Source organism: Lepisosteus oculatus, chromosome 4 (genome assembly GCF_040954835.1).
Source record: "Lepisosteus oculatus isolate fLepOcu1 chromosome 4, fLepOcu1.hap2, whole genome shotgun sequence".
NCBI classification, from domain to species: domain Eukaryota; kingdom Metazoa; phylum Chordata; class Actinopteri; order Semionotiformes; family Lepisosteidae; genus Lepisosteus; species Lepisosteus oculatus.
In genome coordinates, this window is record NC_090699.1 from 3,308,214 (window position 1) to 3,334,475 (window position 26,262).

At 46.9% G+C, this 26,262-nt stretch overlaps 3 protein-coding genes across 6 annotated transcripts in view; 1 reads left to right on the plus strand and 2 right to left on the minus strand.

Moving 5' to 3' along the window:
* Positions 1-26,262, plus strand: part of LOC138238041 (E3 ubiquitin-protein ligase TRIM39-like) — a 373,132-nt gene that overhangs the window by 150,389 nt on the left and 196,481 nt on the right. The window lies entirely within an intron of this gene.
* Positions 1-26,262, minus strand: part of LOC138238045 (E3 ubiquitin-protein ligase TRIM39-like) — a 111,337-nt gene that overhangs the window by 46,679 nt on the left and 38,396 nt on the right. Inside the window, exons 5-6 of one of the 4 annotated variants that reach the window (XM_069187854.1) lie at positions 20,477-20,536; positions 11,806-15,695 (exon numbers count right to left, since the gene is read on the minus strand). In XM_069187854.1, the coding sequence (XP_069043955.1) occupies positions 15,139-15,695; positions 20,477-20,536 (617 nt within the window). In that variant the 3' untranslated portion in view covers positions 11,806-15,138. Of the gene's footprint in view, positions 1-11,805; positions 15,696-20,476; positions 20,537-26,262 lie in introns of those variants that run through there. The other 3 variants (XR_011189252.1, XM_069187855.1, XM_069187853.1) reach the window with 3 other exon arrangements.
* On the minus strand, positions 932-24,989 carry LOC138238051 (E3 ubiquitin-protein ligase TRIM39-like). Its single transcript, XM_069187867.1, has 5 exons — positions 24,302-24,989; positions 21,523-21,618; positions 6,743-6,976; positions 6,462-6,621; positions 932-2,132 (listed from the first exon to the last, which is right to left on the minus strand). Exons 1-5 carry the CDS (start codon positions 24,890-24,892, stop codon positions 1,585-1,587), a joined length of 1,629 nt encoding a protein of 542 aa, XP_069043968.1. The 5' UTR covers positions 24,893-24,989; the 3' UTR covers positions 932-1,584.

Consider the following 26,262-nt stretch of genomic DNA (forward strand, 5'->3'; position numbering starts at 1 on the left):
GCATTTAAACACCCACACTGCTGCAGCTAAGTGTTTTACACACCGGGGTTTGTGCGGCAATAACCCAGAGAACGATCTTGGGTAGCGCACACACAGCTCCTCATTACAGAGCTCCTGCAGCCTTTCTTCAGTGTCAGCCAGCACTCAGGGAAGAGACTTTTACAACCCTTTCGACAAGGGTGAAACACACACAAGGGCAGTCAAGTGTATGACATTACATGGACAGATCTGAATGACATTTTAGGCTATCGAAAAAAGTAAATAATTAAATAGCCCATTTGTTTTTTGCCAAACATTCTTGCGATCGATTGACTGGCAAGTACTCCGCGATCGACTGATTGGGCACCCTGGTTTATATAGATTAAACAAGGTTGAACACAACACCAGGAATGCGTTTAACTTCAATTCTTACATGAACAGTTATTTAGCAGCTCAGCCATCTACTAACTCGCCTGCTCTACTGAGCATCTCAGAATTACCACACTAACCAGCGCACAAGGGAGTGTGTTAAAACTACCTCTCACGACACAGTCCCTCTGTGGACAGAGAATCGTCCACATGAAATGTCCAAACGGCAGGACGGAAGACAAGACTGACACGGAGCCCAAGTTTCTGTCCGTGAAGAAAAAAAATTGCCGCTGCCACCAAACAGATGTAAAATCCTGGATTCAGTTTAGGATTTTGGGCTTTCATACTGCTCAGGTGGGCGCCCTTACCGCATCAGGTCAGCCCCCCACCGTCAGGGACTCGAACCCGGGACTCCCGCGTCACTTAAAAAGGACCCAGCCCGGTGAGCCAAAGAGAGATCTCTTACAGCCCAGTCGCTGTAGTCCTGCTATCACAGGGAAGGGCGGCGACGTCACCGCTCTGGTAAGCCGGCTCTTACACACCCTGATGGCCGTATGCGTTACAATATGAAGGAAAACAGAGCTTTCACCTGGCGATTATCTCGATTTATTGGGAACTCAAATAAAGAAAAGAGCAGGAAAAAGGAGTAACGGGCACAGCGCGTCCACACCGCACTTTCCCCTGAGACACAGGTCAAATAAAACTGATTTTATTTAAACATTAAACGTAACTCTAAGGGGAGCCGTGTACTAGATTGTCAGGGCCTGGAGCTGCTCACAGACACAGCGCTGGTGATAAACTACAACTCCCATAACCACCCTGAGCCACTTCCTGTCTGCGTCACAGTCCCTATTCCTCCTGGCTGTGGTGACGTCAGCGGGTCCCTCCCCGTTCTGGCAGCTTCACGGTCACCGGCGCGCGCAGGAGAGACTCACACGGGATTTCATTTTTAAAAGTATATTTTCTTAAAAATGGGAAAAAAACACAGCAGGGTTTCCAGAGATATTTACAAGTCAGGAGTACAGCAGGCTGGTAGCGAGGTATATCTCCCTCTCTCGTACATGTTATTTTCCCCCGTTTAATTTTAAAACATTTAATATAACTCATTTAAACACAACACAACATCATCATTTCTACAATTACTACTATATTTCTGACCTCACCTCACTACCCGTCAGTAAACCCATCTCCCAGTGTGAGCAGTGGACAGAGAGCTGGGAGAGAGTCAGCCTGTGTTCATGAGTTAGTGACGGGTTTAATCTCCACACTGACAGCAGGCAGCAGCTCAAGGTCTTTATCTGAATCCCAGGTACAGAAGACAGGATAGATCTTCTCCCCCTGAGGGAAGACCATGTCAGTGAAAGTGTAGACATGAGCTCTGGACTCCACTGTGTAAAAGGAGACCTTCCTCTCCTCAATATCCACACACACCCCCAGCTTCCTAGGCTGCAGACTGAGGGGGAGACGGGTCGCAGGGGCAGTGAGAGCAGAGAAATCAGACAGGTAAGAGTCCAGACACCAGTAACCCTGCTGGGGAGAGAAGCTGAACCTCCCTTTCCTCTCTGCAGACTCTCTGGTCACTCCTATTCTCCAGTATCGATTCACCTCCACCTCCCAGTAGTGTCTCCCTGAGGTGAAGGCCTCCCTGCTCACGACAGAAGGACAGTTATCAAATCTGTGAGGATTGTCAGAGAGACTCTTCATCTGTCCCCATCTCACTCTCTTCCCATCCTCAGACAGGCTGAGCTCACAGTGAGCTGTATCAGGGTCCAGAGTCACAGCAGCTGGGGAATAAAACACAAACATCACAACAGGCTCCTGCCGATCACAGTCCAACTCAACTCCATCAGACTGTGAAATGTCTTTGTCCCCAAACACACCGAGAGAGAAACACAAGTCAATTACTAATGACTGCTCTTCCCTTCCAGAGAAACGACATCTTCTTCACTGTTTCACTAGTGTTACACATGGGAGTGATCCCCAATATCCTCTAAATACAAACATTAAACACTTGTTTTCACAGCGATGAAACTTTATGTTTTTAAACGACATTATTAATAAACACAGGACCGACCGGACTGCAGGAGAAACTACAGCCCGACCACTCGCTTTCAAACACTTCACAACCCACCACAATGACCTGTATACTGTAAGAAACTGGACAGCCTGTCTGTTAAACCGGTTTATTTCAAATCCCAGTTCAGCAGCTCGTTCATCTTCTCTAAGACCATTTTCCTGACGACGCAGAATAAAAAAGTGCTGAATTCAAAGACTGCATAATGCAAGTTTTTACAGAAAAAAAATATAATGGAAAAAGCAAAACCTTGCTGAAATATAAGAAAGCCTTCCCACTTACTTTGAAAATGCGAAGAAATATCCAAAGTATTCAATTTAAAGCAGAAATAACACATCCAGAAACCCGGAGAGAAGACGAGAGAAACAGAGGCGCTCATATTGACTTCAGACCGCTTGCGATCACTGTCCGCCTCTCTGATAGGGCACACCAGCTGTCAATCAGTGAGCTCTGACCACTGACAGACAGGGGCGGGGCTTATACATGCCCAGAGCGAATGGGGGTTTTAATCGATTCAAGAAGCTTTATTCGCATGACTAATGAATACTGACTTAATACTCTCCTCATACTTAATACTTCAGTGTAAACTATTAATACTTAATATTGAGTAAATACTCCCCTTTGCCTGTCTGCCTGTCAATCTAGTGAAGATCAAAGATATTCTTATCAGCTCTTATTTTTTTACTCCTGGAGCCTAGAAAGGCTGACACAGCCACCTACATGAATTCATAAAAACACCAGCAGCCATAACACTCTGCAACTCACAACTGGCAGCCCACTGCAGCTCAGCAGGTGTGAGCCTGGCCAGTACCTGGATGGGAGACCTCCTGGAAAAAACTAAGGCTGCTGCTGGAAGAGGTGTGAGTGGGGCCAACAGGGGGTGCTCACCCTGCAGTCTATGTGGGTCCTAATTCCTCAGTATAGCGATGGGGACATGATACTGTAAACACGCGCTGTCCTGTGGATGAGACTTAAAACAAGGTCCTGTGTAGTCATTAAAAATCCCAGGGTGTTTCTTGAAAAGAGTAGGGGTTTAACCCTGGTGTCCTGGCCAAATTTCCCCCTGGCTTTTACCCATCATGGCCTCCTAATAACCCCCCCTCTCTGAACTGGCTTCATCACTCTGCTCTCCTCCCCACTGAGAGCTGATGTGTGGGGAGTGTTCTGGCACACTATGGCTGCAGTCGCATCATCCAGGTGGGGCTACACACTGGTGGTGGTGAAGGGGAGTCCCCATTACCTGTAAAGCGCTCAATAAGTGTAAGCAATTATTATTAATACCTGAATTCATTTCTGGGCTCACAGTGCCTTTATTTCAGTGATGAGAGAGGTCGCCCTCTTCTGGACACTGCAACTCTGAAGCCATCATGACAACATCTTCCACTGATATTTCACACTTATTCTGTGTAGAACAGGACACAGTGTCAAACACTGACTTACTCCACAGGAGAGTCTATCAGTCTGGAAACCCAGACACCTTCTAGATCACTCTTGTATGAAATGAGGTCCCCAATATCACAGGCAAACACCCCAATACACACTCACTCTGGTGGGACTAGTGAAATAATATTGACACTCCAGTGTCATTCTTAGTGAAACACACCACTGGGTCTCTTAATGACCAGGACCATGTGAGAACACCACCTGGGCTGAAGAGAAAGACCCCAAAGTTATTACCCCTGGCCAGTAAGAGGAGCCCTGCAGTAAATGTGAAACTGCAGAAACATGTCCTGTACAGAGTGTTTGCTCACTCTTTCAACACTGAACAGAATACATTTACAATGACTTATACCTGCTGTTGGCTTCCTGTTACTGTTGGTCCCAGTAAACAGCAAGCCAGCAATGAACAAACTGTGTAACGGGTTGTGTTTCGTCCTGAATTCTTTTTCTTTTTGTCTGTCATTCCCCTATCTCTTCACATTCATCTGCGCAAAATACACAGAAATACTGTTTCTTCCCCCTTCAACTTATACCTCTCCTGCATTTTACTTTGTATTTCCCAATTCAAGTGTATTTGATGTCTGCAGACTGTAGTCTAAAAGCGTTTGAGGTTTTTGTGCTTAAAGATTTAGTGACTGACTAACAATAACCTAAGACATTCTGATTTTGGCAGGATATCAAGAACAAATGATGTTGGGTTTTCCTATCGCTCTGTTTGTTCAGACAGATCAAGTCCTGACTGTTTCTTCCTGCTGACCCATCAGCCTGGTTGATGTGTGAAGAGAAGCAGCCATTTCTCAGACCAGAGAGAGGCCTACAGGCCCCAGAGGAGCCCCTGTACCAGAGTCCCACTGCTGCCGCTCACAAGAGGCTGTGTGTCTGTGAAGCTGCAGGGGAAGAGCACTGTCATCATACCATCATTATTGTGAGACTGGCTCTGCTCCTGAATATTCCAGTTATTCACAAATCCAGGGTCTCAGACTCTGACACATTCTGACAGATGGAGAATGGCAAAGGGACAACAAGAACATAAACTGGACAGAGAGGACCGTCAAGGTCAACGTGTAACTGGGCCTGTGGAAGACTCGCACGCTGACTCTCATGGGGAAAGTGAGGGTGCTGAAGGCAGGCACCCTGCTGGCTTTAGCTGACCAGATGTGCCAGACAGTGGGGAAGGGGGAGAGATGTGCCAAATTTCCTCCTGAAACTCCACTGCATCTACTTGTGCAACCTCTGTCACTAGGGGCTGGACCCCATCAGTCACAATTCTCAGTACTTTGTCAGGCTGTGGTTCTCCCTCCCAATGAAGCATCTGATCCAGTGTCAAACACTAGTCCTAAAGCAGAAAACTGACCAGAGACCTACTAGGAGGTATGAGGCCATGAGACAGCCAGAGCTCTGCACCAACTAAAGGCACTATACAAGGAAGAGGAAGGAGGAACTAGTCACCAGGGAGAGACAAATGATCCTACAGGTCACCGGGGAGGGGTGACGATCCCATGGGAGACCTGGGTAAAGACTCAACCCAGAGGACTAGACAACAAGCTGAAGGCCCTCAGCTGGATGTCTGTGCACCAGAGCTGGTGACCAGAGAGGTGTCATGCCTTCTGCAGCCAAAGGGCGCTCCTACTCTGTCCTGTCCCCAGTTCCTTGTGCTTTGCTGTCCTTCCGGTGTCTCTTTCTCTAGGGATATATATGTCCAGGGCTCTCATTCCCCTTCGCTCATCATTGACAATCGGATGTCCTGAGACCCGCCCAGAACCAGGTCGCCCCAAGTCCGCTGCCTGAGGACATTGGTTTCTATACCACTCCTGAACTGCTGAACTGTTTCATCAGAGCAAAAGAGCACTGGACAGTACTGAGGGCTGAAGAAAACCCAGAAAAACCTATTCTTTAGTGCTCCTGTTGAGAAATGGACAATCGCAGTTTCAAAGCCAGGACTGCAGCCAGTGGTAACATCCAGGAGGCTTGGAGGGGCTCTTATTGTGTGAACCAGCCTCACTGACCACTTGCAAAATAGAATGATTGATAATGGACAATCACTCTTTTTGAGACGATTTAAATTCTGTAGAGGAGTTGTTGTCAGAATTGTATTCTCTGTAAGCACTGTGCACTGCACATTGTCGTAATAAAGTGCATTTTCTTAAATAAACTACACCCACTGGAACTTCTGTGTCCATCTGTGTGTTTGACACAGTGTGTCTCTGATCCACACAGAGTGACTGTCTGCAAGCTTGACTTTCTGAATTCTGAATTCAGACGTGTATCAGCATGTATCAGAGTGAGAATCACAGAGAAATGTCTCATCAGGGCTGCAGTAACAGAGTAACAGGAATAACATGTTCTACTGGACTGGGACTGTAGCCCCTATTAAAACGTTCCTGTTAAACTATATACAGCACAATATAACAACACACTGACTGTCATAAAGATTTGTGAGACTGGAGATTTTAAGACATTTCACCTAGAATTTGAATCATTGACTGATAAGCTGCTCTGATAAATACAGTCACTGCACAAAAAATACATTGACAATATAAGAGAAAAACAGGAAATATATAAGCTGTCCAGAAAGACATCAGTGTGTTTCTCTACTAACCTGTTGTGGAAATCTTTATTGATTCCTTCTTGCAGAGATCCTCCAGTCGCTCTTTCAGTCCAGATACAGCTCTCCTCACTGCCTCAGGAGAGAAGTGTGGACGGACAGGGACACTGGGTGAGTCTCCAGCTCCAGGAGGGACACAGACAGACTGGAAATTCTGCAGCAGAAAATTGAGAGTTTCCAGTCAAACACAGCACACATTCCTGGGGAGAAGCCAGGAGCAGCTCTGTGTGAGAGACACCCTTCTGTACTGCAGAGTCACAGAGCAGTGATGTTACCTGGAGGAAATGGATGTGATCCTCTGTGTGTGAGAGCTGGTTCAGCTCAGCGTCTCTCCTCTTCAGCTCAGTGATCTCCTTCTCCAGTTGCTCTAGAAGTCCTTCAGCCTGACTCACTGCACCCCTCTCTTGAGCTCTGATCAGCTCTGTGACCTCAGAGCGCGTTCTCTCAATGGAGCGGATCAGCTCAGTAAAGATCCTGTCAGTGTCCTGTACTGCTGTGCGTGCAGAGCTCTGAGGGAGGAGACACACAGTGGATTATTGCACAGGAAAACACTCAAACTACATTATGCTGTATGCTCTGTTTCCAAAGGGTACTGTCCAGTGTCCAGCTGTGCAAATGTGTGTCTGTGTGTTCACTCATCTGGTGAATACCCACTCTGAGTGACTCCACAGCCTGTCTCAGCTCCTGCAGCTTCTTCTCTCTCTCCTGGAGTCTCTGCTGGGTTTGTGTCTGTGTCTCCCCCAGCTGCTTCTGTGGAGAAACAGAGACACTCAGGACATTTCTGCTGTAAGAGAATCATATCACAGAGACACCCCTTAGAGTCACCATGGGAAATCCACACTCTGTATCCCTGATGTCTTATCCACACGAGATGTGTTTCCTGGTCCTGTCTGACATGCTCCTGTTTCACGTCTAATCAACACCGGCAGCGTGTGTAGACCAGTAGACACCTGACACCTGGGTCTGCACATCTGTATGTGAGGTGAAATGTAAAAAGAAGACAATTGTGTTTCAAATGATATATAAAACATCATCTAGAGATAGTTCAGGTGGGGAGCTGCATCAGCATGCGTAGGCTGCAAAGGAACAAGCAATAGGTTTATTCCATACTGAAAAAAAGAAGAAAGAAAACACAACGTTTCGGCCGTGGAGCCTTCTCACACCTGAAGAAGAATAAACCTATTACCTGTTCCTTCATAATCTAGAGATTTCAGATTTCATTCATCTCAATATACACTAGTGTCCTGACTGCTCTTGGCATCTCAAAACAGAGGACTACAGCAGTGCTGATGAGCCTTGTTGCCACTAGTTTCTCTGAGTGGTCAGAGGAGACCCTGTGGCTGACGTGCTTGACCGCTAGATGAGGTTCTGGACCAGGCAGACCCTGTGTCCGACCACATCTCACATCCTGTCTGCTTCTGGGAAAATTCAGATCATTTCAGAGGACAAAAGGAAACATGTTCTGTGTCAGATTGACTCCAGCAGAGCCCAGCGTGAGTCTTGTATTTAATAAAGCAGGTGAAGGTATTATACCACAGTTAACTGGTTTATGTGTCTGAGATCCACCACCTGCCTATTAGATCCCCTTCCCAGCACTTTATTTCAATCCTGTTTCTCTGCTTTCTGCCCCATAGTCCTCAGTATAATAAATGAATCCTTGAGCACTGATGTGGTACCAGTGGCTTCACAACTGCTGCTGTTACCCCTGTGTGAGAAAGAGAATCATGGCTCTGGACAGCCTGAACAACTTTCACCCTCTCTCCAACTTTCATACCCTTTCATTACCTTTCCATGCAGAAAGTTTACAGTGTGCTGTTAGATTTCAGGTATATAATCCTCTTTGAACTCCAATATGGTTTCAGACAACTTCACAGCACAGAAAGTGTCCTGGTCAAAGTCACTAACGATCTTCTAACGGCTTCTGATTCTCGTTCTCTTTCTGTCCTCATTCTTACTGAGCTCAGTGCTGCTTTCGACACTGTCAGCCATGACCTCTCACTTTCTTGTCTTGAGACTGTGTTTGGAGTTTCTGACACTGCTCTTCAATGGTTCCAGTCTTACCTCACTGATCACTTTCACTCTGTCTCTCTCGGCGATTGTAGCTCTGAAATTGGACTCATTAAGTCTGGTCTTCCTCAGGGGTTGACACTGGGCCCCCTACCCTTCAGCATGTATGAGTTCTGATGATACTCAAATCTGCAGTACAGTATGTCCATACTAAACTGACACTGACATGTCTCTGCTCTAATTGCTTCTCTGACATAAACACATGGATGACTCAGAATTTCCTTCATTTAAACTGCGACAAGACAGAAGTCATGCTTCTTGGCACACCAATGCAGTATCCTTATCTGTGTCGCTCCACACGCTGGGGTATCTAAACCCACACTGAACAAACTTCAGTATGTCCAGAATATGACAGCCAGAATTCTGACCAGGTCTAGTGCAAGTGATCACATTACTCCTGTCCTGAGGTCCCTGCACTGGCTTCCTATCAGGTTTCCTGTTGACTTCAAAGTCCTCATGATCCCCTAAAAGTCTCTGCATGGCTTGACACCTCAGTACCTGTCAGAGTTACTATCATCCTACTCCCCACCTCACAACCTTCACTCTTCTAATTCTGGTCTCCTGTCTGTCCCCCAAGACAGCACTCTGGGTGACAGGGCTTCTCCTGCTGCAGCCCAGAGCTCTGGAATTCTATCCCTGTGGATGTCATAGAGTCACCTTCCCTGAGCTCTTTCAAATCCAGACTCACAATCTTCTGTTTCAGAAGGGTTTAATTTAAATGGGTCTGTTTCTGCTTCTTTGCTTTTATGCTCTTTTCCAAAACCCCCTTCTACCTTCTACCTTTTGTGTTCTGTAAAGTGCTTTGAGAAGCCATTTTAAATCTATCATATAAAATAGAGTTTATTATTATAAATAATAATACTATTGTGCTGAAATTAAAGCAGGACTTAATTAATGAGGGTGCAGTCTGATCTAGAGGTGTTGAGTATGCTGTGCATTAATGAGGGTGCAGTCTGTTCTAGAGGTGTTGAGTATGCTCTACATTATTGAGGGTGCAGTCTGTTCTAGAGGTGTTGAGTATGCTGTGCATTAATGAGGATGCAGTCTGTTCTAGAGGTGTTGAGTATGCTGTGCATTAATGAGGGTGCAGTCTGTTCTAGAGGTGTTGAGTATGCTGTGCATTAATGAGGGTGCAGTCTGTTCTAGAGGTGTTGAGTATGCTGTGCATTAATGAGGGTGCAGTCTGTTCTAGAGGTGTTGAGTGTGTTGTGCATTAATGAGGGTGCAATCTGTTCTAGAGGTGTTGAATGTGGTGTGCATTATTGAGGGTACAGTCTGTTCTAGAGGTGTTGAGTGTGCTGTGTGCAGTTGTACAGCTTCACTGGTGCTTCATGAGGACAGTAAAGAGAGAAACAGTGAAGGTGAGGAGGAGGAGATAATGAACAACAGATACAGTGCCTTGCGAAAGTATTCGGCCCCCTTGAACTTTTCAACCTTTTGCCACATTTCAGGCTTCAAACATAAAGATATAATTTTTTTATTTTATGTGAAGAATCACCAACAAGTGGGACACAATTGTGAAGTGGAACGAAATCTATTGGATTTTTGAAACTTTTTTAACTAATAAAAAAAATGAAAAGTGGGGCGTGCAAAATTATTCGGCCCCCTTGCGTTAATACTTTGTAGAGCCACCTTTTGCTGCGATTACAGCTGCAAGTCGCTTGGGGTATGTCTCTATCAGTTTTGCACATCGAGAGACTGAAATTCTTGCCCATTCTTCCTTGCAAAACAGCTCGAGCTCAGTGAGGTTGGATGGAGAGCGTTTGTGAACAGCAGTTTTCAGCTCTTTCCACAGATTCTCGATTGGATTCAGGTCTGGACTTTGACTTGGCCATTCAAACACCTGGATACGTTTATTTGTGAACCATTCCTTTGTAGATTTTGCTGTATGTTTGGGATCATTGTCTTGTTGGAAGATAAATCTCCGTCCCAGTTTCAGGTCTTTTGCAGACTCCAACAGGTTTTCATCCAGAATGGTCCTGTATTTGGCTGCATCCATCTTCCCCTCAATTTTAACCATCTTCCCTGTCCCTGCTGAAGAAAAGCAGGCCCAAACCATGATGCTGCCACCACCATGTTTGACAGTGGGGATGGTGTGTTGAGGGTGATGAGCTGTGTTGCTTTTACACCAAACATATCGTTTTGCATTGTGGCCAAAAAGTTCGATTTTGGTTTCATCTGACCAGAGCACCTTCTTCCACGTTTGGGGTGTCTCCCAGGTGGCTTGTGGCAAACTTTAGACGAGACTTTTTATGGATATCTTTGAGAAATGGCTTTCTTCTTGCCACTCTTCCATAAAGGCCAGATTTGTGCAGTGTAAGACTGATTGTTGTCCTATGGACAGACTCTCCCACCTCAGCTGTAGTTCTCTGCAGTTCATCCAGAGTGATCATGGGCCTCTTGGCTGCATCTCTGATCAGTCTTCTCCTTGTCTGAGCTGAAAGTTTAGAGGGACGGCCAGGTCTTGGTAGATTTGCAGTGGTCTGATACTCCTTCCATTTCAAGATGATCGCTTGCACAGTGCTCCTTGGGATGTTTGAAGCTTGGGAAATCATTTTGTATCCAAATCCGGCTTTAAACTTCTCCACAACAGTATTACGGACCTGCCTGGTGTGTTCCTTGGTCTTCATGATGCTCTCTGCGCTTTCAACAGAACCTTGAGCCTATCACAGAGCAGGTGCATTTATACAGAGACTTGATTACACACAGGTGGATTCTATTTATCACCATCAGTCATTTAGGACAACATTGGATCATTCAGAGATCCTCGCTGAACTTCTGGAGTGAGTTTGCTGCACTGAAAGTAAAGGGGCCGAATAATTTTGCACGCCCCACTTTTCATTTTTTTATTAGTTAAAAAAGTTTCAAAAATCCAATAGATTTCGTTCCACTTCACAATTGTGTCCCACTTGTTGGTGATTCTTCACATAAAATAAAAAAATTATATCTTTATGTTTGAAGCCTGAAATGTGGCAAAAGGTTGAAAAGTTCAAGGGGGCCGAATACTTTCGCAAGGCACTGTATATGTAAATGTACTATGATGTGTTCATTGTATATGCTTTTGCAACACTGCAAATCAGCAGTAATACCAGTAAAGCTACTAACAGTGTGGAGAGAGAGGAAAGAGGAGAGAGGGAGTGTGTAAAGAGAGAAAGAGGAGAGAGGGAGTGTGGAAAGAGGAGAGAAGGAGGAGAGAGGGAGTCTGGACTCAGTGTGTGGGAGACAGGGAACAGAGACACTGGACACCATCTGCCCCAGCCGGGGGTGTTAATTGTTAATAACAATCAATCAAGTTTATTTACGGCATCTCCAAACAGGCGCCCAGCTTGTGGGAGCCCTGGGTCAGCAGGTGCTCACAGCCGGTCAGACCAGAGGCGAGGAGACAGCCAGGAGACAGAGGCACTGCGATCCTTGAACTCCAGTGAAGAACCGTCACAGGACTGACAGGGAGCTGTGAAGCAGCTACTGAGAGTCCCCGCGCTGCTTCCCAGACAGGAAGGTTTCTGTGCTCACCTGCAGGCCTGGACTCTGACCTGTGTGGACAGACGTCTCCCCCCCGGAGTCCCAGAGTGTCTGGGAGACGGCCGAGGAAAACCAGCTGTCGGAGGAGCTGGCTGACCAGCAGGGGGCACTCTCCAATCAGGACCGTGACTGTGGTCACATTCAGAGTAGGGGTGTCGACCCCAGCGTCCCAACTGGGATCCTGACTGGGATTATAATCAGACTCCACTGACACTGACAGAGCAGTCTGAGACTCTCCAGGCTGGACTGGACTGACTGGACTGGGAGCTGGATGAGTTCTGAACTGGGATTATAATCAGACTCCACTGACACTGACAGAGCAGTCTGAGACTCTCCAGGCTGGACTGGTCTGACTGGACTGGGAGCTGGATGAGTTCTGAACTGGGATTATAATCAGACTCCCACTGACCCCAGAGAGTTTTTAGTATGTTAAATAAAAATTAAATGATATAAAAAGAGTAAAAAGGCACTAAGGAATGATGATGAATAAAATATGATTCTCCAGGGGGAGGAGTCAGGTCGCCGTGGAGACTCTCCTCTCTAGGGGGAGGAGTCAGGTTGCCGTGGAGACTCTCCTCTCGAGGGGGAGGAGTCAGGTCACCGTGGAGACTCTCCAGGGAATCAGGGAAGTGTGCAGAGATAGTTGTGTAGCGGGATGGCGGTCAGAGGAGAGAGAGAGACGGGTCAGCACTACAAGACACTGGATATCACAGGACACAGCGCTCACACACTGGAAGAGAGGAGAGATAGAGACAGGTCAGCACTAAAGGACACTGGATATCACAGGACACTACAGGACACTGGATATCACAGCAGTGTGAGTCTGTCAGTAGCTGGGTGGGAGACTCCTGGGACAAACTAAGGCTGCTGCTGGAAGAGGTGTGAGTGGGGCCAGCAGGGGGCGCTCACCCTGTGGCTCATGTGGGTCCTAATGCCCCAGTATGTTGTTTAAATAAAAGCTGCTGCAATTTTCACAAATCGCGATCTCTTTAACACGTGTGATTTGAAGGCTCTGTGTCATTTTCGCAAAGTTATTGACATCTGAAAAATCGTGGTCTCAAAAATAGGCATTTTAATAAGTGAAGGTTATGAAAACCGGAGAAAACAAATGACTCTGAACTACAGTATAGCAGGGTTTCCTGTCTCCTTTTACAGATGGACGATAACATACCAGATTCACACTCACCTTTTTCTATACATACATTGTCATTGATCTCTGCAGTACTAAACACATCACACTGAATTAAACCTACAAGGTTCAGAAATATGTTTCTTGTCTTCTTCCACAGCTCGACAATAACACAGCAGATTTACACTCACCTGATCTTAAACAAACGGGATGTTTACAGTGTTAATTACAGTCCAGATTCAGAGCGAATTTTTACACACCGATATTTTACACAGAAGACCGACACAGCTTTGTGGATCTCTGTCTCTCGTGGTTTTATTGAATGTGGCGCTATGAGACAGGCAATGCACTGGGATAGGGGGGTGCTGCTCACGAGCCAAGAGCATTTAAACACCCACACTGCTGCAGCTAAGTGTTTTACACACCAGGGTTTGTGCGGCAATAACCCAGAGAACGATCTTGGGTAACGCACACACAGCTCCTCATTACAGAGCTCCTGCAGCCTTTCTTCAGTGTCAGCCAGCACTCAGGGAAGAGACTTTTACAACCCTTTCGACAAGGGTGAAACACACACAAGGGCAGTAAAGTGTATGACATTACATGGACAGATCTGAGTGACATTTTAGGCTCTCGAATAAAGTAAATAATTAAATAGCCCATTTGTTTTTTGCCAAACATTCTTGCGATCGATTGACTTGTAAGCACTCCGCGATCGACTGATTGGGCACCCTGGTTTATATAGATTAAACAAGGTTGAACAACACCAGGAATGCGTTTAACTTCACTTTTTACATGAACAGTTATTTAGCAGCTCAGCCATCTACTAACTCGCCTGCTCTAGGGAGCGTCTCACAATTACCACACTAACCAGCGCACAAGGGAGTGTGTTAAAACTACCTCTCACGACACAGTCCCTCTGTGGACAGAGAATCGTCCACATGAAATGTCCAAACGGCAGGACGGAAGACAAGACTGACACGGAGCCCAAGTTTCTGTCCGTGAAGAAAAAAACTCGCCGCTGCCACCAAACAGATGTAAAATCCTGGGTTCGGTTTAGGATTTTGGGCTTTCATATTGTATCGCTTCAGGGTTCAGGTGGGCGCCCTTACCGCATCAGGTCGGTCCTCTACTGTCCCCAGGACTCCCACGTCACTCAACATGGAACCCAGCCCGGTGAGCCAAAGAGAGATCTCTCTACAGCCCAGTAGCTGTAGTCCTGCTATCACAGGGAAGGGCGGCGACGTCACCGCTCTAGTAAGCCGGCTCTTACACACCCTGATGGCCGTATGCGTTACAATATGAAGGAAAACAGAGCTTTCACCGGGCGATTATCTCGATATATTAGGAACTAAAATAAAGAACAGAGCAGGAAAAAGGAGTAACGGACGCACTTTCCCCTGAGACACAGATCAAACAAAACTGATTTTATTTAAACATTAAACGTAACTCTTAAGAGGAGCCGTGTACTAGACTGTCAGGGTCTGGAGCTGCTCACAGACACAGCGCTAGTAATAAACTACAACTCCCATAACCACCCTGAGCCACTTCCTGTCTGCGTCAAAGTCCCTATTCCTCCTGGCTGTGGTGACGTCAGCGGGTCCCTCCCCGTTCTGGCAGCTCCACGATCACCGGCGCGCGCAGGAGAGACTCGCGCGGGATTTCATTTTTAAAAGTTTATTTTCTTAAAAATGGGAAAAAAACACAGCGGGGTTTCCAGAGATATTTACAAGTCAGGAGTACAGCAGGCTGGTAGTGAGGTATATCTCCCTCTCTCGTACATATTATTTTCCCCCGTTTAATTTTAAAAAAATTAATATAACGCATTTAAACATGACACAACATCATCAGTTCTAAAATTACTACTATATTTCTGACCTCACCTCACTGCCCGTCAGTAAACCCGTCTCCCAGTGTGAGCAGTGGACAGAGAGCTGGGAGAGAGTCAGCCTGTGTTCATGAGTCAGTGACGGGTTTAATCTCCACACTGACAGCAGGCAGCAGCTCAAGGGCTTTATCTGAATCCCGGGTACAGAAGACAGGATAGATCTTCTCCCCCTGAGGGAAGACCATGTCAGTAAAAGTGTAGACATGAGCTCTGGACTCCACTGTGTAAAAGGAGACCTTCCTCTCCTCAATATCCACACACACCCCCAGCTTCCTGGGCCGCAGACTGAGGGGGAGAGGGGTCACAGGGGCAGTGAGAGCACAGAAAACAGGGTAAGAGTAAGGGTTATAGTCCAGACACCAGTAACCCTGCTGGGTAGAGAAGCTGAAATTCCCTTTCCTCTCTGCAGACTCTCTGGTCACTCCTATTCTCCAGTATCGATTCACCTCCACCTCCCAGTAGTGTCTCCCTGAGGTGAAGGCCTCCCTGCTCACGACACAGGGCTCTTTATCAAACCTGTGAGGATTGTCAGAGAGACTCTTCCTCTGTCCCCGTCTCACTCTCTTCCCATCCTCAGACAGGCTGAGCTCACAGTGAGCTGTATCAGGGTCCAGAGTCACAGCAGCTGGGGAATAAAACACAAACATCACAACAGGCTCCTGCCGATCACAGTCCAACTCAACTCCATCAGACTGTGAAATGTCTTTGTCCCCAAACACACCGAGAGAGAAACACCAGTCAATTACTAATGACTGCTCTTCCCTTCCAGAGAAACAACATCTTCTTCACTGTTTCACTAGTGTTACACATGGGAGTGATCCCAATATCCTCTAAATACAAACATTAAACACTTGTTTTCACAGCGACGAAACTTTATTTTTTAAACGACATTATTAATAAACACAGGACCGACCGGACTGCAGGAGAAACTACAGCCCGACCACTCGCTTTCAAACACTTCACAACCCACCACAGCGACCTGTATACTGTAAGAAACTGGACAGCCTGTCTGTTAAACCGGTTTATTTCAAATCCCAGTTCAGCAGCTCGTTCATCTTCTCTGAGACCATTTTCCTGACGACGCAGAATAAAAAAGTGCTGAATTCAAAGACTGTGTAATACTCGTTTTTACAAAAAAATATAATTGAAAAAGCAAAACCTTGCTGAAATATAAGAAAGCCTTCCCACTTACTTTGAAAATGCGAAGAAATATCCAAAGTGTTCAGTTTAAAGCAGAAATAACACATCCAGAAACCCGGAGAGAAAGACGAGAGAAACAGAGGCGCTCATACTGACTTCAGACTGCTCGCGCTCACTGTCCGCCTCTCTGATAGGAGACACCAGCTGTCAATCAGTGAGCTCTGAGCACTGAGAGACGGGGGGCGGGGCTTATACATGCCCAGAACGAATGGGGGTTTTAATCGATTCAAGAAGCTTTATTCGCATGACTAATGAATACTGACTTAATACTCTCCTCATATTTAATACTTCAGTGTAAACTCTTAATACTTAATACTGAGTAAATACTCCCCTTTGCCTGTCTGCCTGTCAATCTAGTGAAGATCAAATATATTCTTATCAGCTCTTATTTTTTGACTCCTGGAGCCTAGAAAGGCTGACACAGTCACCTACATGAATTTATAAAAACACCAGCAGCCATATCATTCTGCACCTCACAACTGGCAGCCCATTGCAGTTCAGCAGGTGTGAGCCTGGTCAGTACCTGGATGGGAGACCTCCTGGAAAAAACTAAGGCTGCTGCTGGAAGAGGTGTGAGTGGGGCCAACAGGGGGTGCTCACCCTGCAGTCTATGTGGGTCCTAATTCCCCAGTATAGCGATGGGGACATGATACTGTAAACAGGTGCTGTCCTGTGGATGAGACTTAAAACCAAGGTCCTGTGTGGTCATTAAAAATCCGAGACTGTTTCTTCCTGCTGACCCATCAGCCTGGTTGATGTGTGAAGAGAAGCAGCCATTTCTCAGACAAGAGAGAGGCCTACAGGCCCCAGAGGAGCCCCTGTACCAGAGTCCCACTGCTGCCGCTCACAAGAGGCTGTGTGTCTGTGAAGCTGCAGGGGAAGAGCACTGTCATCATACCATCATTATTGTGAGACTGGCTCTGCTCCTGAATATTCCAGTTATTCACAAATCCAGGGTCTCAGACTCTGACACATTCTGACAGATGGAGAATGGCAAAGGGTTGTGGCAAGACGGACTTCCCAAGGAATTCTACACCTGCTTCTGGGACACCCCTGCGGCAGACCTGGTGGAGGTGGAAAAAGAGCTCTTCCATCAGCAAAAGCTTGGACACAGGATGAGGGAAGGTGTCATCTCTCAGCACTTCAGGAGGGGGTCAAAAGATGCTCTGCATGGACATCAAGATCGTGTCCAAGCTACTGGCCATTAGACTGAGGACCGCCCTGTCCCACATCACCAACAGTGACCAGACATGTGGGGTGGGAGGGTGATAAGACAGTTGGAACCTCCAGCTCACCAGAGATGCCATCACCTGGGCCGAGGACCAGAACGTGCCTAAGATGGTGGTGAGCCTGGACCAGGAGAAAGCCTTCGACACAGTAAACCTCAGCTATCTGTTCAGAGGGCTGGAGCACTTCAGATTCTGAGAAAGTTTTAGCTGCTGGACAGAGATACTGTACTCTGAAGTGGGCAGTAGGGTCAACATGAACAGACATCTTTGGGATTTAATCCCCTAGGAATCTGGAGTAGGACAAGGGTGTCCTCTTTCACCTCTTCTCTATGTTCTCATTATAGAGCTGTAGGCAGAGGCACAGGGGAAGTCCTCAAGATCTCCCAGTACACATGACGCTGTTCCTGATTTCAGACAGGGGGTTGCAGAGTGGGCTGCAGGTTAGGGAGCAGTACTGCAGGGCCTCAGACTTGAGGCTAATAAACAGAAAGAGCAAGGGCAAGCTCTTTGGACCCTGGAGGGACAGGAACATGCCGCCAGAAGGTCTCAAGCTTTGCATGGAGCCCCTAATGATACTGGTGGTTTCATTCCAGAGCCAGGACAACAAGAACATAAACTGGACAGAGAGGACCGTCAAGGTCAACGTGTAACTGGGCCTGTGGAAGACTCGCACGCTGACTCTCATGGGGAAAGTGAGGGTGCTGAAGGCAGACACCCTGCTGGCTTTAGCTGACCTGGTCGTGGTGTACCCTCTGTCAGCCAGACTCAGACAAGCGCTGCAAGGGATGGTGGAACAGGTACGAGTACATCACAAGGAACCAGATGTGCCAGACAGTGAGGAAGGGGGAGAGATGTGCCAAATTTCCCCCTGAAACTCCACTGCATCTTCTTCTGCAACCTCTGTCACTAGGGGCTGGACCCCATCAGTCACAATTCTCAGTACTTTGTCAGGCTGTGGTTCTCACTCCCAATGAAGCATCTGATCTGGTGTCAAACACTAGTCCTAAAGCAGAAAACTGACCGGAGACCTACTAGGAGGTATGAGGCCATGAGACAGCCAGAGCTCTGCACCAACAAAAGGCACTATACAAGGAAGAGGAAGGAGGAACTAGTCACCAGGGAGAGACAAATGATCCTACAGGTCACCGGGGAGGGGTGACGATCCCATGGGAGACCTGGGTAAAGACTCAACCCAGAGGACTAGACAACAAGCTGAAGGCCCTCAGCTGGATGTCTGTGCACCAGAGCTGGTGACCAGAGAGGTGTCATGCCTTCTGCAGCCAAAGGGCGCTCCTACTCTGTCCTGTCCCCAGTTCCTTGTGCTTTGCTGTCCTTCCGGTGTCTCTTTCTCTGGGGATATATATGTCCAGGGCTCTCATTCCCCTTCGCTCATCATTGACAATCGGATGTCCTGAGACCCGCCCAGCACCAGGTCCCCCCACGTCCGCTGCCTGAGGACATTGGTTTCTATACGACTCCTGAACAGCTGAGCCCAGGCTAACCCCTGTTCCACAACTACGCATAGGGTCTTTTTCACTCTCCTGCCTCTCCACGATTTGTCCCTTCCGACATCCGTGACAGAACGCTGAGCCTCCTACTGACCCTGCGAGCGGCGCTTTTTTGTTTTTCCGCAGTTTTTTTTCCTCTGGGCTTTTTTTTTCTCTCCTAATCGCGAGATTCTTTTTCTGACTCCTGTGCCTGTGAGTGGACTTTGTGCCTGGCTTTCCTCGGGTTGTCCACTCCGATATCAGTGATAGAATGTTGAATGTGCCTATTGCCCAGTCTGCGGTATTTTTCCTGGGTTTTTGTCCTTTTGTTTGTTTCTGCCTGGTGTTTTGCTTTTTTCACTTCCTGGTTTCCCCTTCTCTCTGGTCCCCCTGTCCCCTGTGTTGTAGAACTCTTGGTTCCTATCTGTTTATTGTGGTTTGTTACCCTGGTCTCCCAGGTTTATTTCTGTCGTTATTTGTGCTTGTTTACTTGTCTTTTTTTGTTTTATGTCTCCGGAGCACTACCCCAGCCCCCCCTTCCGCTACCCAATAAAGGTTTCTACCCTGGAGGAGGGGGTAGCTCTCAGCCGTGGACTCCCGGAGGTTTCCTTTCAGTTAAATGAGGTTTTTCCTCCCCCAGTGCTGTGCAGCTCGCTTATTTGTATGGGCGTCAGGAGCCGCCCATGAAGGGGAGGGGGTACTGTCATGGCCTCTGCAGCCAGAGGGAGCTCCTACTCTGTCCTGTCCCTAGTTTCCTGTGCTTTGCTATCCTTCCGGTGTCTCTCTCTGGGGATATATATTTCCAGGTCTCTCATTCCCCTTGGCTCATCATTGACGTTCGGATGTCCTGAGACCCGCCCAGCACCAGGTCGCCCCACGTCCGCTGCCTGAGGGCATTGGTTTCTATACAACTCCTGAACTGCTGAACTGTTTCATCAGAGCAAAAGAGCACTGGACAGTACTGAGGGCTGAAGAAAACCCATAAAAACCTGTTCTTTAGTGCTCCTGTTGAGAAATGGACAATCGCAGGTTCAGAGCCAGGACTGCAGCCAGTGGTAACACCCAGGAGGCTTGGAGGGGCTCTTATTGTGTGAACCAGCCTCACTGACCACTTGCAAAATTGAATGATTGATAATGGACAATCACTCTTTTTGAGACGATTTAAATTCTGTAGAAGAGTTGTTGTCAGAATTGTATTCTCTGTAAGCACTGTGCACTGCACATTGTTGTAATAAAGTGCATTTTCTTAAATAAACTACACCCACTGGAACTTCTGTGTCCATCTGTGTGTTTGACACAGTGTGTCTCTGATCCACACAGAGTGACTGTGTGCAAGCTTGACTTTCTGAATTCAGACGTGTATCATCATGTATCAGAGTGTGAATCAGTGTGTGTGTCAGTGTGTTTATCAGTTTATGTTTCACTGTTCCTGCTGTGTGTTTGAGCTCCAGGTATATTTCAGAGGGGAACTGTTGTGAAAACAGACTCACAGTGTAAAAGCTCTGCTCTGGATCTGGGCTCTGGAGTCAGCAGACTGTAGACTTCAGTCACTGGGGAGACACACAGAGAAATGTCTCATCAGGGCTACAGTAACAGAGTAACAGGAATAACATGTTCTACTGGACTGGGACTTTAGCCCCTATTAAAACGTTCCTGTTAAACAATATACAGCACAATATAACAACACACTTACTGTCATAAAGATTTGTGAGACTGGAGATTTTAAGACATTTCACCTAGAATTTGAATCATTGACTGATAAGCTGCTCTGATAAATACAGTCACTGCACAAAAAAGCCATTGACAATATAAGAGAGAAACAGGAAATATATAAGCTGTCCAGAAAGACATCAGTGTGTTTCTCTACTAACCTGTAGTGGAAATCTTTATTGATTCCTTCTTGCAGAGATCCTCCAGTCGCTCTTTCAGTCCAGAGACAGCTCTCCTCACTGCCTCAGGAGAGAAGTGTGGACAGACAGGGATGCTGGGTGAGTCTCCAGCTCCAGGAGGGACACAGACAGACTGGAAATCCTGCAGCAGGGAAGAGAAAGAGGAGTTTCCAGTCAAACACATCACACATTCCTGGGGAGAAGCCAGGAGCAGCTCTGTGTGAGAGACACCCTTCTGTACTGCAGAGTCACAGAGCAGTGATGTTACCTGGAGGAAATGGATATGATCCTCTGTGTGTGAGAGCTGGTTCAGCTCAGAGTCTCTCCTTTTCAGCTCAGCGATCTCCTTCTCCAGTCGCTCTAGAAGTCCTTCAGCCTGACTCCCTGCAGCCCTCTCTTGAGCTCTGATCAGCTGTGTGACCTCAGAGCGTGTTCTCTCAATGGAGCGGATCAGCTCAGTAAAGATCCTGTCAGTGTCCTGTACTGCTGTGTGTGCAGAGCTCTGAGGGAGGAGACAAACTGTGGATTATTACACAGGAAAACACTCAAACTACATTATGCTGTATGCTCTGTTTCCAAAGGGTACTGTCCAGTGTCCAGCTGTGGAAATGTGTGTCTGTGTGTCCACTCCTCTGGTAAATACCCACTCTGAGTGACTCCACAGCCTGTCTCAGCTCCTGCAGCTCCTTCTCTCTCTCCTGGAGTCTCTGCTGGGTTTGTGTCTGTGTCTCCCCCAGCTGCTTCTGTGGAGAAACAGAGACACTCAGGACATCTCTGCTGTAAGAGAATCACATCACAGAGATACCCCTTAGAGTCACCCTGGGAAATCCACACTCTGTATCCCTGATGTCTTATCCACATGAGATGTGTTTCCTGGTCCTGTCTGACATGCTCCTGTTTCATGTTTAATCTACACCGGCAGCGTGTGCAGCGCAGCAGACACCTGACACCTGGGTCTGCACATCTGTATGTGAGGTGAAATGTAAAAACAAGATAATTGTGTTTCAATTTATATATAAAACATAATCTAGAGATAGTTCAGGTGGGGAGCTGCATCAGCATGCGAAGGCTGCAAAGGAACAAGCAATAGGTTTATTCCATACTGAAAAAAAAGAAGAAAGAAAACACAATGTTTCGGCCGTGGTGCCTTCTCACACCTGAAGAAGAATAAACCTATTACTTGTTCCTTCATAATCTAGAGATTTCAGATTTCATTCATCTCAATATACACTAGTGTCCTGACTGCTCTCGGCATCTCAAAACAGAGGACTACAGCAGTGCTGATGAGCCTTGTTGCCACTAGTTTCTCTGAGTGGTCAGAGGAGACCCTGTGGCTTTATATAAGAAATGAATCCTTGAGCACTGATGTGGTACCAGTGGCTTCACAACTGCTGCTGTTACCCCTGTGTGAGAAAGAGAATCATGGCTCTGGACAGCCTGAACAACTTTCACCCTCTCTCCAACTTTCATACCCTTTCATTACCTGTTCATGCAGAAAGTTTACAGTGTGCTGTTAGATTTCAGTTAAATAATCCTCTTTGAACTTCAATATGGTTTCAGACAACCTCACAGCACAGAAAGTGCCCTGGTCAAAGTCACTAACGATCTTCTAATGGCTTCTGATTCTCGTTCTCTTTCTGTCTTCATTCTTTCTGAGCTCAGTGCTGCTTTCGACACTGTCAGCCATGACCTCTCACTTTCTTGTCTTGAGACGGTGTTTGGAGTTTCTGACACTGTTCTTCAATGATTCCAGTCTTACCTCACTGATCACTTTCACTTTGTCTCTCTCTCTGCGATTGTAGCTCTGAAATTGGACTCATTAAGTCTGGTCTTCCTCAGGGGTTGACACTGGGCCCCTACCCTTCAGCATGTATGAGTTCTGATGATACTCAAATCTACAGTACAGTCTGCTCTAATTGCTTCTCTGACATAAACACATGGATGACTCTCAATTTCCTTCATTTAAACTGCTGCAAGACAGAAGTCATGCTTCTTGGCACACCAATGCAGTATCCTTATCTGTGGATCACACTGTACTGGAGTCACAGTCAAAATTGAAGAACTTGGGGGTGGTATCTGATCCAGGCTTCACATGTGCAACAAATTGTCAAAACATCATTCTTCCACCTCAGAAATACTGCCAGGCTGCGTCCTATGTTATATCTAATTGTTGCTGAAAAGCTGGTCAACTCTTTCATCTTTACTCATATTGACTACAGTAACGCTCCACTCGCTGGGGTATCTAAACCCACACTGAACAAACTTCAGTATGTCCAGAATATGACAGCCAGAATTCTGACCAGGTCTAGTGCAAGTGATCACATTACTCCTGTCCCGAAGTCCCTGCACTGGCTTCCTATCAGGTTTCATGTTGACTTCAAAGTCCTCATGATCCCCTAAAAGTCTCTGCATGGCTTGACACCTCAGTACCTGTCAGAGTTACTATCATCCTACTCCCCACCTCACAACCTTCACTCTTCTAATTCTGGTCTCCTGTCTGTCCCCCAAGACAGCACTCTGGGTGACAGGGCTTCTCCTGCTGCAGCCCACAGCTCTGGAATTCTATCCCTGTGGATATCATAGATTCACCTTCCCTGAGCTCTTTCAAATCCAGACTCACAATCTTCTGTTTCAGAAGGGTTTAATTTAACTGGGTCTGTTTCTGCTTCTTTGCTTTTATACTGTTTTCCAAAACCCCCTTCTACCTTCTACCTTTTGTGTTCTGTAAAGTGCTTTGAGAAGCCATTTTAAATCTATCATATAAAAATAGAGTTTATTATTATAAATAATAATACTATTGTGCTTAAATTAAAGCAGGACTTCATTAATGAGGGTGCAGTCTGTTCTAGAGGTGTTGAGTATGCTGTGCATTAATGAGGGTGCAATCTGTTCTAGAGGTGTTGAGTGTGTTGTGCATTAATGAGGGTGCAGTCTGTTCTAGAGGTGTTGAGTGTGCTGTGCATTAATGAGGGTGCAATCTGTTCTAGAGGTGTTGAGTGTGTTGTGCATTAATGAGGGTGCAGTCTGTTCTAGAGGTGTTGAGTATGCTGTGCATTATTGAGGGTGCAGTCTGTTCTAGAGGTGTTGAGTGTGTTGTGCATTAATGAGGGTGCAGTCTGTTCTAGAAGTGTTGAGTGTGCTGTGTGCAGTTGTACAGGTTCACTGGTGCTTCATGAGGACAGTAAAGAGGGAAACAGGGAAGGAGAGGAGGAGGAGATTATGAACAACAGACAGAAGAACAGGAGACACTTCAGAGACACAACCAGTGTGGATCACAGCTGAGTACATGAGCAGGACTCAGTAGTGGAGATCGAGTATTACAGATACAGTAAATACAGTCCAGAGATCACTTAGAGCCCCAAATATCCTAAATATCCTTTTTACATGTTGTACTAGACACTTTATGAACAGACACAAAGTCCTCACCTGTTTCTCAGTCCTTCCTGATGCAGCTGAGACAGTATCATGGCCTCTGTGTTCATCCATTACACAAAGAGAACAAACACACTTCTGGTCAGTACGGCAATAGACCTCCAGCAGTTTGTCATGAGTGGAGCAGATCTTCTCCTGCAGTTGTCCTGTGGCCTCAACCATCTTGTGTCTCTTGAAAGCAGGAGATTCATAGTGAGGCTGGAGGTGAGTCTGACAGTAAGAAGCCAGACACACCAGACAGGATTTCACAGCTCCCCTCTTTCTCCCAGTGCAGACATCACACAGCACATCTCCAGGGCCAGCAGGACTGTGAGCAGGAGGAGGACCACTGCACCCTGTCTCCTTCAGTTTCTCCACCACTTCAGCCAGGATGGTGTTTCTGTGAAGATCAGGTCTTGGGGTGAAGGTCTGTCTGCACTGGGGGCAGCTGTAGATCCCAGTCTGATCTTCCTGATCCCAGCAGTTCTTAATACAGCCCTTACAGTAACTGTGTCCACAGAGCAGAGTCACTGGATCCTTCAGCAAATCCAGACACACTGAGCAGCTGAACTGGTCCTGAGAAAATGGAAAAGTGCCTTCTGCCATTTGTCTGACAAGTAGAAACTGCACAGAGAGAAGCAGTAGAGACGGAGCTGCAGTGAGGCTGTTTCTAGTAAAACGAAACTGATCTCTGAGTTTCACTTCCTGGATCTGCACAGAGCTGCAGGGATGTGATTATTAAGGGGTGTGGTTGTTAGGGGTGTGATTAGGGTTGTCAGGGGGTGAGGTTTAGAGCTGCAGTTATGAAACAGCTTTGGTGGTTGTTGTTTGGGGAAGGTGTGGGGTTGTAAGAGAAGTGACTTTCTGTGTCATTTTGGACTCAGCCTGACAGAGAGAAGTTTTTTTAATAAACGTTGATGTCAGTAGCTGCTCAGGTGAAGTCAATCCAGTTGTTTGTGTTCCCAATAATCAAAACAATAAAATACTAACTCGCTCACACAGCGTGAGAAGATCAGAGCATGATGGTGACAGACAAGAGGAGGCCAGCTGGCCCATCCAGCTGTTTAATCTTTGGGAGTTATTTGGCTCCAGGATCTCCTCCAGCTGTGTTGTGACAGAGGGGTGTCACAGCTCCACATGGTGCAGAGGATTTCACTGTCCGGGTGTGAGCTCTTACTGCGAGCAGTCCAGCCTGCTGTGTCTCTCTCTCCAGGCCAGTGAGCCCAGCCTGCTGTCTGGCTCTGCCCTGCAGCGTGTGGGCCAGCAGGGTACGTCCAGGGCTTCGTGCTTCACCTGCGCAGTGACCCCCCTGTGAGCCGCACAGACCTGCGGAGCGCTGCAGAGAGTCACGAGCCCATCTCTCCCCCGAGAGACGCTAGAGGAGCAGATGGACAGGGCAGTGTCATGTGGGTGTGATTGTGATCTCCATCCACCCAGCGCAACAGCGAGCCCCTGATCTCTGTGTGCAGCAGCTCTCCTTCCTTCCACAGGGACTGACAACACCCCGCGTGTCTGATAATTACTAGAAACTCATTAGTCTGACCATCTCATCTCATGTTACTCTAAGGGGTTGTGGAACCTGTTTCACACTCCCACCACTGTTTGTGTAAAGCAGTACTCCTGTGCTGTGATGGAAACCCACTTTCTTGTCAACACCTCTGAGAAGTTAATCAGTCTGGATACAGTAAGTCCCTCCTGTATCTCCTGCAGCTGAGATTCACTGGTGTTCAGTGTGACGCTTTCAGGGTCGTAAGGTCACAACCAACTGGAATCTCAGGGCTGCACTCCTGAGAAAAGCCAGGATTTTGTCCTCAAGTCTTTTACAACAAAGGCATCCTAAAACACAAGCAAGTTCCCTCTTTTAGGAAGAGAACCACAAGCAAATGGAATCCTTAATACAAACACCTGTCACGCTCGTAAGCCCCTCCTCTTAAGGAGGCTCCAGCCCTTCCTAGTTTAGTGTTGATCTCCTGCAC